Below are 21,132 nucleotides of genomic sequence, written 5' to 3'. Positions count from 1 at the left end.
CAAACTTACAGTCTGTACTTCAATGAAAAGAATCACTTTGCAACACAACCAAGCTTAACACAAAAGCTAAATCAAGAGAGAATCTGCTGCACCTCATGACAAGATGTTGTATTAGTTTGCAACCCTCAAAAATGTGCAGGCTTCCTTTTCTGGATTTGTTAAGTTTCCATTACTTAAACCTGCTATGTGAGGAGAGGAGAGGAGAGGAGAGGAGAGGAGAGGAGAGGAGAGGAGAGGAGAGGAGAGGAGAGGAGAGGAGAGGAGAGGAGAGGAGAGGAGAGGAGAGGAGAGGAGAGGAGAGGAGAGGAGAGGAGAGGAGAGGAGAGGAGAGGAGAGGAGAGGAGAGGAGAGGAGAGGAGAGGAGAGGAGAGGAGAGGAGAGGAGAGGAGAGGAGAGGAGAGGAGAGGAGAGGAGAGGAGAGGAGAGGAGAGGAGAGGAGAGGAGAGGAGAGGAGAGGAGAGGAGAGGAGAGGAGAGGAGAGGAGAGGAGAGGAGAGGAGAGGAGAGGAGAGGAGAGGAGAGGAGAGGAGAGGAGAGGAGAGGAGAGGAGAGGAGAGGAGAGGAGAGGAGAGGAGAGGAGAGGAGAGGAGAGGAGAGGAGAGGAGAGGAGAGGAGAGGAGAGGAGAGGAGAGGAGAGTTCAGTGGGAAGGGACCTTCAAAGTCCATCTAGTCCAACCTCCTGATCACTTCAGGGCTAAACAAAAAGCCTATTATGAACAGCATTGTCCAAATGCCTCTTGAACACTGACAGGCATCGGGCATCAACCACCTCACTAGGATGTCTGTTCCAGTGTTTGACCCCTCTGTTTACTGTGAGAGTAAAGAATTTTTTTTGCAGTGTCCAGTCTGAACCTCCCCAGGCCCAGCTTTGTGCCATTTCCTTGCTTCCTGTCATCGGTTCCCAGGGAGCGAAGACCAGCACCTCCCTCTCTGCCTTCCCTCCTTGGGAAGGTGCAGGGAGTAGTAAGGTCATCTCTTGGCCTCCTCTTCTCCAAACCAGACAAACCACGTGTCCTCGGCCTCTCGTCACAGGACATATCTTCCAGCCCTTTTACCAGATTTGTTTCCCTCCTCTGGATGCTTTCAAAGACCTTAACATCCTTTTTATTTTGTTGAGCCCAGAACTGCACACAATATTCAAGGTGAGGCTGTACCAACACTAAATACAGTGAGAAAGTCACCTTTTGGCCAGCTGGCTGTGTGTGTTTAAAGCACCTCAAAATGTGGTTTGTCCTCTTGGTTGCCAGGGCACATCACTGAGTCATCTCTCCACCAGAAATATTTTTACATAGGTATTTGTGAATATGATATCCTCAGGCAGGGTAAGACACATGTCTCTAATGTTAAAATCTCTCATCTTACCCCGAAGCACCTGGTGCTGGTCACTGTCAGACAGGATACTGCAGGAGATGAATTACCACTATCACATTATGGCTGTTTTCACATCAATTACACTCAATGTAATGCTGTTTTGCACTTATGCAACTTCACTATAGGTAATCATGCTCCCTCTCTGAAATGCTGGGAAATGCTAACAGCAAAAATCAGCTAGAAATCCTGGTAGTTTGTAGGCGATGTGGGAAAGACATTTTCATTCCTCACTGGTAGCATTGGCTGGGTTAAAATAAAAGGTGCATCAAGTCCATTTAAAACAAAATGTGTAACAAATAGCACTTCCAGGTAGATTTCCCCTATTGTCTTCCCGTGGCACTCACAATGTTTTCTTCAAGAATACCCTGAATCTTGTTCAAGCTCCTGGGAACTCCTACTTAACCTAACATTTCACAATTTCTTTCAGATAGTGAAGTTAACTTTATTATCCACACACCCTAAATGGAGAACCGACTATCCATTTTTGTATAGAATGGAATCCCATGAGAGGTTTTTAATGTGGCTAAGTAGAGTATCTTCCAAGTACTTTAGTGATGTTTTATTTCTTGCTTTTCATTGTGCCCAAAACAGAAGGAAAATCTCACTGGTATCATTTTTAATACTTTTCCTTCTCTATCTAAGTAACAAAGACATGCAAAAGAACCTAAAAACAGTTATCTGCTGTTTGTCAGATGTTATAACATACAAGTTCAGTGCGACTTCTGGTAACGTGGAACATTGCAGGGGCTCCTTCAGCTTTCAACACAGATTGTTGCAACTGGCTGGGAACCACAAGGGACCAAAAAGGGACAGAAAGCATAATCATGACATAGTGGAATGAAACTACATTAAATCTGAACATATATTGGAAATTAAAAAGAAAGAGAAACCTGTTCTCCAGTATTATAAGCATATACTGTGTAAAGAAGATTCCTAAGCAAGGCAGAAATATATCTAACCTGGTCGACTGTACGTTGTAAGGTTGCTATCACTGTTTCCGTTGCCAGAGGTGCAGCAGTTGATGGAGCAGTCATTGTGGTTGTTCCCTGTATTAGGCCAAGTATCTGCTAGCCATGGCTGTGTGGCTGGTTCACTGATGTTTAGGAGACCTGGCCTTTAAAAACAAAGCTTGGTCACTTCAAAAATTAAACAAAAGCGTTTTCACATTGCAATTATATTCTTCTCAGAAGGTTAGATATCACTTATTAAAGGGCTTAGACACTGGAATATACAGCTTAATTCAACTGTAGAATGGTTTTCAGTCTCTTATGTACCAGACTAAAATAACCTGCTCCTTGATAAGACATTCTGAAGTGAACAGCCAAGGACAGCATTGGTCCAGGTTGATGAACTGTGCATAACATATTTGTGTGCAACCTTTAATTATCTCAAGAATTTTGTTGATAATTATTGTTATTATTATTATTTTTTTATTTTTTTGGGGGGGCAAGGGAGTGGTATTTTTATCTTCTTGTTCTTTCTCTGTCTTTCTTATAGAAAACAAGGTAAAAAAGGGGTCACTGGCAAGTCAAACAAAAAGTTCAAACATGGAAGATGGATACACAGAAATACGAGCCAACTTTGCATGTGAATAGTCACAAATTCTTGGTGATTTATGAAGACAGGTACTAACCACCATCAGATACTGCTCTTGTGGATCAAAGGGAACAGCAGATTACAGAAACCTCTGTTACTTGGGTCCCACTAAGCACACTGAGTATGTGATATATCTTTGTTAATGAATACAACACTTGCTTAATCTTTATATAGGTGGAACGGCAGCAACTCCTAAGCAACTTTAAAGTAACTGGGAATACTTGATAACTTTACAAATATCCAGATATCAATACTGCATATCAGTTACATTTGGAATAATATATTCCCACCATCAGCAGAAAAAGAGAGCATTGTTTGGTTTCCAAGATGCTGAGTTTTTCTAGGGAGCATGAAAGACACTGATGAATGTTTAGTAGAATCTTTGGTGCCTCTTTAGTTGTTACAATAATGATGCATAACAGCATGTTATGAAGTCCCACACAAGTGACATCTTCTACCAACAATTATTTTTGATAACTAAGAGTCTTTTTAAAAAATAGAAAATTTTATTCAGTCACATTAAAAAAAAAAGTAATGCAGACTCTTTCATCACATGATTTAATAAGCAAATTTCCATTGGAAACGGTATAAAAACTAGTCTCTAATATTAGATGTGATGTTCTTCAAAAATAAAATACACTAATCCTCTGAATCTGCAAGTTGAGAATACAAAATGCATGCAGTTTTTTAAGGGAGATATAGTCAATCAATGCTGCAGGCCTAAGACATATTCTTAGAATGACATTTAAAGCATTTAAAACTTTTCTGCACTGCACATGTCACCTGACAATTTAACATAGGAGGTGATGAGGCATGACTTACTGCCAGGCTATCACACCAGACAATACACATTCATTAGAAAAGTACATTTTTTAGAATCTGAAATAAATGTACAGCCGTGTCAACATGTGAAGAGCTGGGTTGAAGTACTTTGCTTTTTTTTTTTTTTTTTTTTTTTTTTTTTTTTACCTATTGCTCTGCTCTTACAATGAGAATATACCTCAAGGCATTTGGAAGAGACAAAGTTTCCAGAATGTGGGCACTTTCAAGGCCTGTGTTCTGGATTTTTGCATAGAAAGTTAAAGGCACTTTGTTTCTAAAATTTACTTTCCATTAAAACAAGTTGTCACGTAAGAAATGTATTGTGATGTATATAAGTAGAGGTAAACAATACTGGGGAAATTTAGGTGGAAGTGTTAGCACAAGGTGTTTGCATTACATCTCTATACCCTGCTGCAAGACCGGAGATGATCTTTTCCAAAGATCTTCAGCCTTTGCGGTGAATTCTTTTAGTCCTTGAATTGCTGCACTGGGCCTGGGTTGGGGTGGGGTATGGTGAGGTGGGATGGGGAGAGCAAGCAACTGTGTGGGTGCCTGGCTACTGGCTGGAGTCAATCCACCCTAATTACCATCACTTGAGTTCTGGCTGAAAAGGGGATTGCCACAGAAATGGGCGCTTTTTTCAGCATTACAGAAGTGGGGATTATTTTGAAACAGATCACTGGGCATTCTGAATAATAACTTTAACATGCTCGCATATCTGCACTCGGCAAAAAAATGCTAAACCTTTCCAAAACATTACAAATATAATGTAAGGAAGTGGAAGCTTTAAGTTTGAAATTCAGAGTAAAGGTTTTCATATGTAAAGATTAGATTTTTTTAACATTGCAAAAGTATGTTTCATATTCTACTAAACGCTGTACAGCATCAGATGCGCTGTAAATACCCTATACTCAGATGAACAAAAGAAGCATAGATGTTAGCACTTTAAATCAATTACACTGCTAGATTGTGGCACGGATCCTTAAAAGTAGGGCAGTAAAAAAAGACACTGCTTCTTTAGCAGTACCAAAATGACTGTATACGACGTAGACACTTCTGGGTTCTTATCTGTCCTCTGAGTCTGTGTTGACTGTGCTTTGTCTACCTTGTGCTATGGGATGAGCAAGAAAGCACAGTGGCACAAAGAACACAAAGGATGTTAACTGTATCTTTTTGAACAACCTTGTCAGGGAAAGAGATGGTTTGTCTCTGCTCTCTCATTTTCTCACTATCCTGGGGTGAAGGCAGCAACCCAGTGATTTACAGATTTGTCCATTCGAACATCACATGGTAACTGTTCTAGAGGTTTTCCTCCATGTTTTTATGGCTATGACAATACAGCAGCATACAGTACTGGACAGAGAGATGTGCAATTGCTCATAATGTGCCAGGTACAGTAGCAGCACTGGATTAACTCTGCACAGCATTCAAGCACACTGGTAATGTTTAATTTTATGCCTAATCCTTACCACTACCAAATTTTTGTAAGGTTTTGCATATTAGGAATTGACAAGATGCCACTTGTGAGACAGGAACTAATATAGGAATTTGAACACAGCTGTTCTCTGAGATTTTAATGCTTATTCCAACGTCATGCCAAATCTTTAGCTCAAATGCCTACAAAAGAGCATGCACACAGAAAAAAAAAAAAAAAAAAAAAAAAAGTGTGCTAATAGAGTGACAATGTTCCTACCTGCCTTTTTGCTAAAACTGCTATTTTGCCTCCTGAAGAAATCTCCGTCTCTATGTGGGAAAATTAAACTACAGTTTTGTCCATTGCCATTCACTAATAACATAAACCCAGTAAATATATTTCAGTTAAATCTTCAGTCTTGAATTGACTAGGTTCTCAAAGTAAGGGGCTTTAAACTAAGTCTACGTCTCCTTCTTCTTCAGTGAACCATCTCTTGCAAGTAATGCTTTAACTGTTTTGCATTCACAGCAAGACTTTTTCTTAAAAAAGTCAGTTTACAAGCTGTTTGTGTCTGCAGCACATTCTTCCAATAAATGTTTTTTTTTTTTTTTTTTGTAGCATTTGTGAACCAGCTGTATTTCTTAACCTTCATAAGTGCCACGACTTAATTACTTTTACTCCCTTAATCCGCTGCTAAGTCAGATATTTATTTTGAAGTTAAAGTGCTCCCTCTGCTGCTTATTTTTTGAGGTGCAGTTTTTACAGATAACAAAGCAACTCATATGAAAATACCATGACCTATTCTTTGGAAGTCATCCTAAAAATGCAAACCACATCCTTCTAAGCAGTAAAATATATGGAATAAGTGTATTCATTAATATGATAAATTAAAATGTGTTGTTGTTCTGCCATCACTTATAAGGACAATTATACTCCCAACATCTTTAAATGTAGTTGTACACAATTTACAGCTTTAAAAATAAAGCACATAATTACCTGCCTCCACTGCTTACGGCATCTCCTCCTCTTTGATAGGTTACTGAAAGATTAAAAAAAAAAAAAAAAAAAAGAAATAATTTAAAAAGCATACAGACTCCTTAAGTAACAATATTAAATCTGCCTTTGTTTCATTTCATGAGAGACAGTAAGTGTGCGGTGTTTATACATTAATTCTGAGTCTCATTCTGAAAGTTTTTCCTTCAAATGCAAGTTTATACATAATATTTGTGATGCTTGATAACTGCTACTTTTAGCTTCATCAAAGTTTCATATTCCAGTTATGTTCAGAAAAACACAAACAAATACATGTATCATTTATGGCAGGAAGCCATACATCAGGTTGAACTTATTCTTAACATAACTCTGCTGACTTCAGTGGAGTTACTCTGTGGAAGAATTTAGGTCATATATTTATTTCATGAATGACTAGATGTTAAAACTTTGCTCTACCTTATTATTTTGGTAAGATTAAAGAGGTAGCATGATTTTATAACATACTTTAGTTCCAACGTAAACAATGGCTCATTACAGCTGGACCTCCTACAAAAACATGCTTTTTTCTGAACGTTACTGCACTTTACTCATGGAACAAACATACTCTAAAAATCCACAGAAGCTTTGTATTTTATAACACTTTACAATCGCATTTAATAATGATACTTGGTTTTTAAATCTAAAACCTTAGAAGTATAAATCTTGGTAAAAAGTGACTGGCAGAAAGAATATTTCCTAAATTAGTAGGAGCAGTTTTGCTAGCATTTCATAAGCATCATACATTAACTAAGTGCACAACCACATGCTTTATATGTTGGCATGGATTGTGTATCCTTCACAATGAGGTATCATGGTTAAAAAAGTTATGTTACAGGATGTATACATCCAACAAGAAACAGTGCTATATATTTTTGGGGTTTGCATTGGGCTAGGCAAAGGGTTAAGGAGACTGCCTCCCTGCAAATGCTTATGGATTCTACACTTTCCATCTAGGAATATCTTTAAAAAAAAAAAAAAAAAAAAAGAAGCAGTCGAATTCTGCTCTTTAGAAGAACTCCAAACTGTGAGTCTGCAAGAGAGAGATAAATGCTGGCAGTGATTACAGTAACAGGATTAAAATGTAGAATTCCTTGCTACAGGTAAAAGTCTTTTACTGTAGGTAATGCTAAAGAAGAGGATATGGTACCATTTAAAGTCAGTGGAACTCACGACTGGGATTGTGGATTGAAAAAGGATTTTTTTCCTTTAAACATTTTACATACTTTGTGTTTTTCCAATTTCTTCTTTAAAAATCTCAGTGATATTTATTTTGCAGCTCTGACATATCTTATGGAGCTGTGATATTTTCCTTTAATGTTAAAAATCCAACTGAAAAAATGTATATTAGCTAACCTACCAACCTCTGCAGAATTTCAGTAGCATGCTACAATTGTGATTGCAGTAGAAGCTCTCTGTTAAGCCAATTAAAGTAACAGCAAAATAATAATTTGCATTAGTCTCTACCATGGATCTCAAAGGACTTCAGAAACATTAAGGGCCACTCTGACTCATGCTGAACAGTAAGCAACTCCACTGAACATAATAGGATGACTTTTGAAACAAGACACTATTCAGTGTGATTAAAAGCATGTGGATAAGAATCTAACCCATTACCACTAGGTCTGCATGGATCAATGCAGATATACATGAGATTGTTTCAGCTGCAGTCACACCTGGAAGGATGTAACACAGCTGCTGTCCACAGGCCAAATTAGTATGGTGATATTGAGCTATTATTTTGAGCTAAGTATTTCGAGCTGATTTTGTGCAGAGGAATAGTTAGGTGGCTTTTAACCTGCCTGGGTATTATATGATTTGCAAATCTCATAGACAATAAGGCATTTAGAACAGAGGAGGAAGATACGACCTGTCTATTCACTCTGCTTTTAGCTAAAAGGAATATATGCAGTACAACGGTGGATAGTGAATGTGTTGAATAGTATTCATTGTTGAGGAAAAGCTTCTGAACTCCCAGACTATGGGACTGACTGAAGGTCCAGCCTACAGAACAGAAAGGCTCTCACTGAAAGTTTTGGTGGGCTATGGCTTGGTATGTGTCATGGAAATAGTTTGCACATTTCTAAGCATAAGGAAAAAGAAGATGATTTTAAACCCACCCTGAATTTGAAACGCAGCTTTATGTAGAACAAGTTGACTGCTTAAGAGTTTCATAGCACAAATACAGCTTAAGGCAGCAAGCAAAGAAATCTAACTGATAACACACTTTGATTTCCTGTATCTGCCAAAGCAGAGAACTCCTAGGACACTGGTTTAATGCAGTTTCAGAGGGAAGACAACAAGCAAATGTTTCGCCAACTGTAGTCCCATCGGTTCCCTTACAAGTCAGCATCTGGGCTCTGCTAAGTCATTCCTCCTTCATCAGAAGTGCCTTTGAATCACTAGATGCAGAAGGCCACACTACTTGAGTGTAATACAAGAAGAGAGCCCAGGTTGAACTAACTGACAGGAGCATGCTACAAAATGGTATGCTTGCATCACATGACAAAATGGTACATACAAATGGGAAAAAAAGTGTCAGCTACAAAGCAAGTATACTCTACTTAGAGAAAAAAATAATGATACCCGTCATTAATGAAATTGTTTTAAACACTTCCGAACAGATGGGCTGGTTACGTCAGAAAAAGAGAAACAGTACCACAAACGCATGCTAAAGTAACAAAGAAGGGGGGAAAAGTGCAAATATATACCTGTTGGTGTGAAGGTAAAAGACGGGACTGAAAAATCAAAACAAAATACAAACTGGTTATTAAGCTGAAGAGAGAAAGGGAAACATACCACATTAGTATAAATCTAGCAGACAGCTGAACATAAAACAAATACAAATATCTAACCCGGTAGTTCAGTCACATTAATATAGAAATAAAATTAAATTTGTGATTCAGAAAGAAGCTCGTCTCCACAGATACCATTCTGAAAAGAAGTTTGATACTTCACTGTGCTCCTGAGGGGAACAACTAGTTCAACCTTTCAGTATTCCTCAATTTGATATCTTAAGGTTTTCTGCAATCCTAGTACAAACAAAAACCCTACACTGTTAATCATTTTAGAACGCAAAATGACAAATTCCTTAACAAAGCCTTATCAAGGTCCTGTTGAATCTTATCTGCAGCTCGCTAAGTAAATGTTCATTATGCTGAACTAACAGGCACACTTCTAAATATTCAGTAAGAAAATAATTATCATATAAAGGAACAAAGACAACTGCTATTTTACTGTATATGATTTAAGAAGGGTACCAACTCTCACTGTAAAAAAAGGCACTAAAACTTACTGCAGCAACTCATTTTTGTTTTCAGAGAAGAGACTGCTAAACAGATATGATCTTCCTTAAGTAATCATAAAAAAGAGGTAAAAAATATCACTAGATGTAACACCTTTCTACCTTTCAATCCATGGCTTTAAGAATGAAAGGTTAACAAAGGAACAATGACATTGCTTGACAATCTTCATTTTTGTAGCCACCATAAATCCACTTTGGATCAATAAGGTCTGTAATCCAAATACAGAGTGCTAGCATCTGTTCTTCCTATTAGCACATGCTCCCCCTCCTGTCGAGAAGACAGTATAGTTTTTCTACCACTGATGGGCAGAAAAAGGTTAATATTGCCCCTTTTGCTCTACTGAAACCAAAAAGAAAATTTAAGAGAAACAATAAAATATTCACTAAAAGAAACCCTCAGATGGATTGGCAAACCTGTAACAGAAAGAAAATGTTCTGGCTAAGAAAACAACCATTACTGCAATTTTTGCAATAATTCTGAGGTTTTGGGGTGGGGGCTCTAGAGTGTCTTGTTACAATTTAGAAAATGCTGTAGTTTCCCCCCACTCTTTCCAAGCCAATTTATTTTCCAGGAATATGACAAAAAGCAAAAATGCTCTGAGCATTTTGCCCATTTCAAGCTTCATTTATAGTACAGCTCTTTATTGTGGGAATTCCATTGTGTTTTCTTTGAGCTAGGCCTTTTCACACAGTCAAATTTAATTTAGCTACATTCAAAAATATAGAACCATAGTAACAAGCTTTCATTAAAATAGAAGGTGCACTTAAACCAGAGCTATTCAAAAGAGAATCAAGTGTCTCAAAATTAATTTGCAGTCGCAAGGACATGAAAAAAAAAAAGTTAAAATACTGACTCATTACTTGCCTGTGAGCTAAGTACTAATACTAGTTTAGTTTTTAAAGAATTGAGGAACAAAAGAACAGAGGTTCACCTAAATGAAATCTTTACAGCTATCACACAAAGGAACAACTTAATTCTCAGAGCTTCTATTAATAAACTCTTCTGAGTGTTTAAGAGTACTATTACAATGTGTGTGTGGGAGCAGTGAAGTATTTCAACAGATGTCAGGCCTGAAGCTAAACATAAAAATAAATAAATAAATGCAAGGACTGAAGAAAGTTTGCACTTGAAGTGATGACTTGATGCACTGCAGAGTGGCAAACTTCGCAATTTGTATTTCATTAAGAATCCTTCCCCTCTTCCTCCCCCCCTTGAGGAATACTTGATAATGGAGATGCACACCCTACTTTTCTGTATGTTTTTATAAAAATCCCTACCAAATTACACAAAAGATATTTTTTACAGATATTGAAAAACACAGCTGTTTCGAACAATGGCCAATGTCATTAAAGTAACCATCTTTAAGGACAAATTGTATGCCTTTTGCTTAATCATAGGTACTGCTTGAAAGCATAGTGATGTTAGTTTGATAGAACTGTAGAAAGGCAGTATGGCAGCATGCTATTAGTAAAACAAAACAAAGCAGGCCGATGCAGCAGTATGTTGAGATTTGTCTTATCTAAGAAATCCTAGAAGAATGAAATTGAATGTGGTATTTGTCCCTGATCTCTGTGGTTATAGCTCCACTAAGAGTCTAGAGCTATAGAGCTAGGGTCTACCTACAGCTTTGATGCTTTAATAGCACGGAAGACAACTGAACCCTGCAGTACTCCGAAACAATTTCTAGGTTTCCATTCACTCAGTTACTATTTTTAACACTGCCTCTTTTTCACGCCAACACACTACTACTGTTTAAAAACATTTGTGGTATATTTGTGGTATATTTGCGAATATATATATATATATATTCACAATTATATATACGAGTACATGTATATCTGTCTCACCCATCGTACATTCAGTATAGAAGTGACTAAAGAATGCAGTTTCATCATGACACCTTTCAGCATGTTATAAGGTGCACCTTTTAAGCTTAGGTCTATCTCTTGACTGTCAAATATCAAAACAAAATCTCTCTTTAAAAGCAGGATCTTCCATTTTCTGATTCATTCCAGAATTTATGGTTTTCACTCCATGAGTGCCTACAAGGTATTACTTTGAGATGTAATGAAGCACAACTTACTGAATTCAGCTTTAACTTCAGGACTTAAAGACTTAAACCTTAATGATTACTGTATCAGGAGAAATCACGTTTTTATTCTAGAAGATCTTCCAAGTAGAGATTCTAGTTTTGTTTGTCATGGAGTATAGTGTAAAGCACTGCTTGTCCACTGACAATCTGATATAAAAGGTATCGATAACACAAAAATGAAGAGTGCTTTAAAGCTAGTCCCACTGCTGTCATTGTAACTGAATGCAGATGCAAGATTTGATAGTCCCAGAATTCAGTCCCAGAGAAGGGCCTCACAACAGCATTTATGAAAGGATTTTGTAAAGTATTATTGACGGTTGTGCTTTCACAAACAGCTCCTTCACCACATTACCCAGGAATATAAAGAAATTCAAGAACACGCACCCAAAGCATCACTGTAATTGACACCACTGTTAGTATTCTTAGCAGTAAGCAAAAGACTGAATGAGAGGGACAATGAACAATCATCCAGTTGCTTCCTTTCCAGACGGTATATGTGCCAGGCAGTAAGAACACATTGGAAGCTCCCAGACTTAAATTCACCTTGTACATTCCTCAGTTGTATGAATATCTTTATGAAAAGCCAATCTAGGTGCTAAACACTCATACTTTAAAGCCAGGTTAACACATTATGTAAATACTAGAGCTTTCTACACCAGCTGCTGATCCAAACTTTCTGAAAACATTGAAACAATTTGATAAGTCCTGCATCAAATCTTATAAGAGCAAGAAACTGATGATACAGTAAATAGCCAGTAAAGAGATATTCAACAGATAGGGGATTGAAACAGAATATGGCACCTTTTCTGATACCAGCATAAGTACTAGTGAGTCCACTTCGCTTCTTCCTGTGGCGATATAACCAGATGCTGAAGACCATGAGGATAATCCAACAGGCTGCACCAATTCCAGCAATAAAGGCAGGCTGTTTTACAACATCAGAAATCTGCTGGGCTAAACTGACTTGATCTTCTGAAGACACAGGGTTTCCATGAGAATCTGGGGAAAAAAAAAAAAAAAAAAAAAAGGACATCCCAAATCTCCAGTTAATCTGAATGAACAAGTGTAGAAGGCAGCATTAAAAGAACAAACAGAACTGTAGTCCTGTTCTTCAAGGCAATATGTTTAAGATTGCTTTTGAAAATCTCTTTTTATAGGACTAGGTAGAAATAGTTCAATTTTCTTATAAGACAGGTATCTCCAAATCTACTGGGTTTCGTTTGTAGTGACTGCTAAAATCAGACCACTAGATTATTTTATTTTTAATTTTAGCAAAGCAACATCAATTTGGGAAAAACATTCAGAAAGCCAGCAAAAAACAGAAAGTAGACAAAACCTCATATATGAAACATGCTTAATGTGTTCTTAGGGCTCTGTGAATGTGCAGAACTCAGGTACACATATGTACACTCTCATAACTGAAAATCATAGAACAATTACAAATTCAAAGTTCATTCACGTGAGGTTGATGTTGAGTGATACATTTTAATTTAGCAGTTCCTGACAGATGACCTAAATATCATAATACAGTCTAACATACTCTTTGCAGTCTCCCATTTTGACCTCAGTTTAAAAAAGACTATTTAAGAGTACATAAAGAAGTAAAAGTATAAAATAACCAAATTCTGCCCACTTGACATGGATGACAAAGCTCAAGAATGACTAAAAAGGAGTTCTAAATTGGAAAAAAAAAAAAAAAAAGTCAAACAGTCTCATTATTATTGGACATGCAGCCCTCCTCAAATACTGTTTATCTTTAAAAATACCAAATCAAACTGAAGAACAGGTATTTTTCTACACATTTTAAACTTTTTTTTTTTCTCCTATAGAGAAAGCACCAACAATAATCAGTCTTTTGTTCTCTTTCTGTACTGTACTTTTGCAAGAACCTTCTAGGAACAGTAATAAAAATATTCAGTTAGTGAACAATGCTTTCTAACTAAAATGAAGCAACTCACAGACAAAATACTGTCTTCCTGATTTTTTACCACTACAGTGAGTGGTTACTGGAAATTTCATTACTGCACAGGGTGAGAGCAAGAATTTGAAACCTTTACTCAGAGCAGATATTGCTTTACACATTCCACAGCTTAGTCTTTGAAATACCCATTTTTATTCATGTGTAAATCCAAGTTTATTTATTTATTTATTTTTAATACTATGGGTATTGACAACGTATTCTCAAAGAGATCAGTGTTTTAAGGTGAAAGGTGCTGTTATCAATACTATTAATATAAACTATGAATGAAATTAAGACACAGTCACATAAAAAACAACACTTTTTCCTAAAGGACTAACCAGTGAATAGATTATTTTGGTAGATTTTGTATCTTGCTGAAATAAACCTAAACAAAATATGAGAAACAGCAATACAAAAAGGGTACAAAATAACAGTAAACCATAATAAAAAAACAAACCTCCTCTGGAAAATGATACCTTTACGAATGGGAAATGGTTAAATTAATAACAACTTTTTTTCAGTGAAGAATTCCAGATTTCAGTTTTTCTGACATACTTATTTGGCCACGGAATCACTGCTGCCTTTGACTGTTACCTTATTGGAAAATTTATTTCATATTTCAGGTCCCTGTATCTTCTGTGATCCTAAATGCACTGCCTAGCCTAAAAGTTCAGCAAGCAGACTCATTCTTTTGTACTAATACACTCTTTGTGTCTGCTGGGTTTATAGATTTCATGCCTATTTGCGCAAGGTTAAGATGGGTTGCTTCAGATTTTATGGAGACAGCCAAGTGAAGTTCCACACAAGTGGCCAGATGGGCTTAAATGTATAAAGTATACTGTGACTAATGAATTAAAACTGTCACTTTGCTTCTCATCTTTTGTGTCTTTGCAGCTGAGGCCATATTAAGATATGAAATCTTGCATCATCAGTCTGTTTTCAAAATGAGTAACTCTACTGTTTCTATATTTTTAAACAGATATACTACCTCACATTTCTTAATAGAATAGAAAAAAGATTTCCAGACTGTGGAAATCTATTCAGGACTGGTCCTGAATAGATTCAGAAGATTGATGAATGCTTTTCTCTAATCCTTTAAAATATATATATATTAAATAAAAAATAATAAAATAAAAAAATGTAAATTTAAAAGCCAAATGAGAATGTTTTTAAAATATGTCAATAATACAACCATAAAGGACAGTATTTTTATATACATCAAATACCAAAGAATCTCTTTGAACACCTATTGTTCTAATTTTTAATTACGATTCAACTCATGGTATTACTTTGTTAGCCAGTGCAAGCATAAGAACAGCGTAACAATGTATTTGCTTTTAAGAGGCTTACGCTACACTGTATATAGGTGGATTGTTAAGTGTCATTACACTGAATTAACTGGTATGTATTTACATATATGGTGACAAGAAAAATGAATATGTGTACATGTATATTCATATATACAGAATGGTAAAAAAGAACTTGTAAGGGCTTCAAAAAGGTCACATTTGACCCATGTCCTTCTCATGTTCTAAAGATAGAAAGCAAGCTAGATATATAGCAAGAGGAGCAAATCTAGTTAATCCCTCATTACTGAAGAATTCCATATACAATATGTAGGAAGCCTTTCTTTGAGAAGGGCATCTTCAACTCTTCGTAATAGCCCCATGAGATCAGTCAGGAAAAAAGCTCTTGAACGAAAAGAGTACTGTTTCTTCATCCCAGGAAACTTCTGGAAACTTTGCCTGAGATATAAACGGTTCTTAATCAACATTCCTGTTCCTGCTTGCACTCCTCAGGGAAACATGCCAAAATAATAAGTGAACATAAACATTGTAAGGCAAAGTGCATCCTACTGCCAGAGCAGCAGCCACAGCTTATAATGTACTTGAAAATGCCTCAGAGTTGTTGGAGCAGGCTGATCCCACAACTCCCTGAAACCAGCATATTATTACACTGACTCATCCCCTTGTCTTCTACCTGAGATAAGAACCTTCTTTTTTATTACAGAGCATATTGCTATGGCTATTGCTCACCAACTAACTACCTGATCTGACTGTGTTGAAGCTCCACATTTTAAACTTCAATGAAATCTTGTTACAATTTCATGTGGGGAAGAAGTGGGACCTCTAACTCTCTATGGAACACTTTAATGTAAATAATATAAAAATCAATGTTTAAAGTGTTAAATGTTACACAAATGATTAATATAGAATTAAGATTTGAACGCCAAAGATTTAGAAAGGCAGGAAATTCCAGGTTCACAGGGGTGCAATCAACTCCATCTTTGCCCTGTGTGTATAAAACCAGTATGGTACTTTCCAATATATCTGTCTCATTTAGTATACAGAATGTACAATCAGGAAATAGGAATATATATTTATATATTTGTGGACATTGATAATTTTGGCAACTAAAAACAAGGAAAACACCTGGAATCTGTAACACAATGTCTGATGTTTCCTCAAATACATGTGCATGTTGCAATATGAAAATTTGGTAAAATACTACAAGGCTAAGAATTCACTGCTTTGTAGTAATGCACATTTCCAAACCTGGGAAAAAACAAAAACATTTTTGCAGTTTGATCTTACAGCATAAAGTTTGTGAGAAGATAGCACCACGCTGGTTTGGAAGCGCATACTTGAGGAAAAAAAAATGTCCCTTTTGTTATCAAGTCATTTGCAGGCCACAGGACAAAAATATCAACAAAACCCACCATACAACTATCACACTAGAAGCATTTGAAAGGCTGACAGAATAATATCCCTAAAGGCATCTTAGCTGCTTCACAAATCACATCTCCTAAACAAAACAATTAGAAAAATGATTCAACGAGACGTTCCTCTATTTTGTACACTCGAGACATCCACTAGTTGAAAAATGCACTCAACAATTATAATTGTACAGTCATTTCAATAAAAAAAATGCATAGCATGTATTCATACAAATTATGTATTTATGAATCACATTAACTGGTGTTGTGGGGCCTTTCAGAGCTGGTACCCTGAACAAAATATGTTGCAGTATGTTCCAATTTCATGACTTATTTGCCAACAAGGATGTATTATATAGCAGAGCTACCATAGGTAGTATCATGTCACTAGACAAATCTTAGGCAAGAGACTGGCAAAAATCATGTTCATTTGATAATTCTCACCTTTCTGTACAGTGCATTTTTATAATTGATGTCCTGAAGTCACATGCTGTGACAATAAACATGTTTTATCATATTTCTTATAGATTTTTTTTCTCCACAGCACAGTATTATACATACAAGGATCTATAGTGAGCTGTAGATAGCTCTTATGAAGTATGTATTTTTTCCTTAGCAGCAAAGCTCTTGTAGTCTTTTGTTATGTAAAATATCAACTTCACAAACAAAGAAAAAAAAATGGTTTTCTAGGCCTTGGAAATCTACAAAAAGCTTTACAAGGCCCATCAAAAAATATATAAATAAATAAATTTCAAACACCGATGTGGGGTGTTTCAGGAAGATGCATGATTTTTCAGCTGATCTCATGATTTTAAGCACTGAAACGTAATTCTGAATAACAAGCAAGTATATTGTTGGCTTGTCCCAAGTGGCACTGAAGTCTAGGGTACCACAGCTCAGTGAGCTGCTTCATGTCAGCTGAGACATGGAAAATGAAAGAGCTTTGAGCTTACAATTTGTACCTGTCTTTGTAACAGGTTAAGTGCGTGCACAAGGTCAGTTATCACAGCTCAGCTGATGCATGGTACTATGATTGCACGCCTCAGCTCTCTGAGAATCCAATTTCTCCTGTCCTCCCCTCTTGTTCTGGAAGGCAGCCCCTGAAAGGTGAAGCTTCCTCCTGTCACACATTCGGCTGAAACCCTGCCCAGATATATTGCTCACAGTCAAGAACCTGGGAGCATCCTGCACAGCACACAGTCTTAAAAATGAGTTTGCTGCACAAGAGAGTAGACTATACTGGAGGAAAAAAAAAAAGTGTTAAATCTCTTCTTTGGGCATTCTAGAGCCAGCCACAATCTAGTCTCATGTTTTTGTAAGAAAAAAAAAATATTGATTTCGATGGAAAATTCTTCAAAAAAAGTAAGTCAACATCTAAATCACATAGTATATCACCTCTGACATAATTCCAGAAAAAAAAAAAAGTAGCTATTATACTACTTCAGATACCAAGAATAATATTCCTGAAGGAATAGTTGGGATCAACAAAAGATAGAAACTTGGGAGTTGTCAGAGGCAAACACACAGTTCCTTGAGCGTGTAGATACAGGGAGTCAGGACTCTTTCAATCCTTCTAAAAGTAGCATCCTTAGTCCCTTTTCCACCCCCTGCCTGGCCTCCCTTCTCTCTCGCTGTAACCATGTTATTTATTGCTGATGAAAGGTGCCAGCTGATGACATCAACAACTTAATTTTCTTTCTTCAAAAGAGCTACCAGAATACTCCAGTGGCTGCTCCGCCCCGCTGCTGGGAGCACATCCAACAGCTAAGAATGTGAGTCTTTGCGGGGGCTGTAAGAGAACTTATATTCCCTTTCCACAAGGTAGAGCTAGGTAAACTGGAGTCATTCATATGTCTTGAGGATTTTAGCTTGATTTGTGCTCATGAAGAGTACTCCTCTTAAGTTTCAGGAGTAATTTTCAGCAGCCTCCTGCAGTTGCCTGCAGATATTCCTTTGTGCTGCATTTAGTGGCATGGATCCCCCCCCAAGTCTCCTCTCTCCAGTTTTTCGTTATCCTATTGTAACAACCAAACTATGGGATTTTTACTGTAGTACCTGTAGATTTGGCCACACCACTTAATTAAAAGCAAGCAATAAAAAATACGAAATCAAACCCCGACCACATGGAAATATATGACTCTTACCAGGTTAAAGGCATACTTCTACATTTGACCACCCTCCAAAGTGTGTGATTGCTTCATGCCTTCTAACACAGTATCAGTAAGGCCAGCAAGTCTGAAGCAGGCAAAAATCTTATCCTGACTAGAGTCTGATTTGTTTCTTTTTCCACTTATCAAAACCCCAAAGTGATTAAGTTGTTATAAATTACACCTTCATTTAGCATTTACATATCGTCTGAGAAAAGGAAAAAAAATGTGATTATGAAGTCCTTGCCTTTCAACCTCTATGCTACCCTGTTATTTTACACTTTTTAATTTAAATTTTTCAAAACCCAAGCCATTCAAAAAACTTGAATTTGAGTGGAAAGCTATAGGGAGCTGCAATAGGGAGCTGGTTTTAGGAAAGCACAATCTAGCACAATCATATAACTATGATTTTTTTAAAATATTAATTGAATATCATTTAGACCATATGCAATTTAGTCATAAATTCTCCATGTACTTGGGAATTATATGCTTGTGTAAGTGAAATAAGTTAAAGATAACCTTCCTTTTAATAGTCAAGGAAATATAGACGTAATTTTCTAGAGAATACATTACTTATTATACGTTACTTCACTCTTGTTTTCACACACAATAATTATAGAATTTAAATACAAAAGTCAAATAATAAGGAATATCTACTAATGATACAAAGATAAAAAGGGATACGAATTCCAAACCAACATGGTGAGTTTGCCTGTTTGTTATATATAAATTACATACTGTAATGATAAAGTAATCTGAGACAGACATATAGGTAAAGCATTGGTAAAGCACTGTACCTAAGGCTACTATAAATAATTCTTCAGCTAACTGAAAGCAAAGATGCATTTCTCCTAGATACATCCAGAAGCAATGATGAAGATCTGCATCTATGACAGAGGAATGTTTGGTGTAAATAAAGTTAGGAGGTCAAAATAATTTTAAGTCACCTGTGTACCTCCTGTTCCTCTTCTGGGGTTATTTACTAGCTTTCACACATAGCTGACATTTATCGGGCCTAATGGTAGCATGCTTTTGGTTTTTCTCAGCAATAAAGAAAGATAAAATCTGATCAAGACAAACCAACTCTCTAACCTAAAGTGAGCCAACAGTAGTGATTCATACTCCTCTAAATGTTTTATTGCACCATTCCAAAGTGTGAAATTTCACTTTGAAAAAATTAACAACCAAAAAACATTGCTAAATTAGGAGACTGAAACATTTACATTGTTATAATCCTATCTTCAGAATGCAATTCTAGGACAAGTTTAAAGCCAGAAATGCCAAATCCTGTTGTTCCACAAATCAGGTAACACTATCTATTTCACTTGTCCTGAAAGTATTTCTGGTGCCATCAAAGACAAAAACAAGCAAACGAAAATCATCAAAAACAATAGATAGAATTACCAGCAGGCTTACCTAATTGGATAAACTGGGGATCACTTTTCACTCCAGGTCCTGCACCAGTACTTGCTGCCACTTCCACGCTGTATCGAATACCAGGAACGAGGGATGGGATGACTACAGAAAAGGTGGAACCATCTACCGTTTTGTTTATATGGTATCGACTTTCATTGCCAAGACACCAAACCTGCAGGGAAGTGTATTGTATGCATAAATGTTTAAAATTCAGTGGTGTAGGATAATTAGAAGGAAGGTTGACATATTTCCTTCTGCTGGATAAAAATTTAGAATTTATCAATATTCTAAAATCTGTAGTCATGGATCACCATCCTTGGCACTCTGAATACTGGAAAGACATTTCTTGTTCCAAAGAACATATCCAACTACTAATATTATTTGATGGGTTTATTCTAATTCATTAAAACTATGACAACAGTGCTAATAAAACTAAAAGTGTTAGTAACATGGAACAAGTAAGAGAAGCCCCTTAACAAAAAAAATCATTTACTTACAACAATTTAATTACAACATTTTTTTTTTTAAATGGTAGTGAGAGGCAAAGGTTGAATCATATTCTATTGAGAGACAACAGTATGATGTCAGATTTCGTTTTTGGTTATAATTAGGACACAGGTCTAAAGACTTCAATTCACCATTTTACAAATGCATTATATCTAGTCATATTAAATGACTGGGAGGAACAATGTGATATTTTTATCTCCTTGGGCCTGCTCTATTTGTGTGTCAAATGTTTTATAAGAGTATGGCTGAGCAGTGACCTACTATTAAAAGTGAAGTAGCAGATGATCTAGATCTGTTAAAAAATGATGAAGGTGTGTTGTTTTCTTTGTTGTTAATTTTCCACAGATGTACTACAATGAATATTTATCCAGAAATTTAAATTAGTTAAATTCAGTACCTTATTTGTAAAGAAGCAAACTTTCCTGGGAACGTCAGCATTTTTGAACCTGTGCTGATTGTGCACAGGATGGAAGACTGTGCTTCTGACATATGGAGCTCCTAAAAGATTTACTATCCAGATAGCCGTTCTTAATCCCTTGTGCAGTTCTGCTGCTGTAGAGATTGCCAGGTGAGTGAGCTAGAGTTTCCCTTACAGAACAATTGCTAGGGCACTTTCCATGGAGTCCTTTTTCCCGGATACCGTAAACTTTATTTCATCTTCAGGACACTCTAAGACCCTTCTTCATTCTCTGGATGCCAAGGACTAAAACAAGGCTAGTGGGACACTGAGGATCTGAAATATATTTTAAGCTCCTTTG

The 21,132-nt window shown here is 36.6% G+C and overlaps 1 protein-coding gene across 3 annotated transcripts in view; it reads right to left on the bottom strand.

The window, feature by feature from the left end:
• The window catches only part of ROBO1 (roundabout guidance receptor 1), a 737,177-nt gene that overhangs the window by 26,724 nt on the left and 689,321 nt on the right, over positions 1-21,132 (bottom strand). For all 3 annotated transcript variants that reach the window (XM_038185492.2, XM_038185509.2, XM_038185519.2), the window contains 5 exons: positions 19,868-20,039; positions 12,430-12,627; positions 8,943-8,969; positions 6,199-6,241; positions 2,330-2,484 (listed from right to left, as the gene is read on the bottom strand). In XM_038185492.2, coding sequence (XP_038041420.1) covers positions 2,330-2,484; positions 6,199-6,241; positions 8,943-8,969; positions 12,430-12,627; positions 19,868-20,039 — 595 coding nt within the window. The remainder of the gene's footprint in view (positions 1-2,329; positions 2,485-6,198; positions 6,242-8,942; positions 8,970-12,429; positions 12,628-19,867; positions 20,040-21,132) is intronic.

Source organism: Anas platyrhynchos, chromosome 1 (assembly GCF_047663525.1).
Source record: "Anas platyrhynchos isolate ZD024472 breed Pekin duck chromosome 1, IASCAAS_PekinDuck_T2T, whole genome shotgun sequence".
Classification (NCBI taxonomy): Eukaryota; Metazoa; Chordata; class Aves; order Anseriformes; family Anatidae; genus Anas; species Anas platyrhynchos.
Note: the sequence above shows the minus strand (reverse complement) of the source record. Positions and strands in the feature narration are given on the sequence as shown.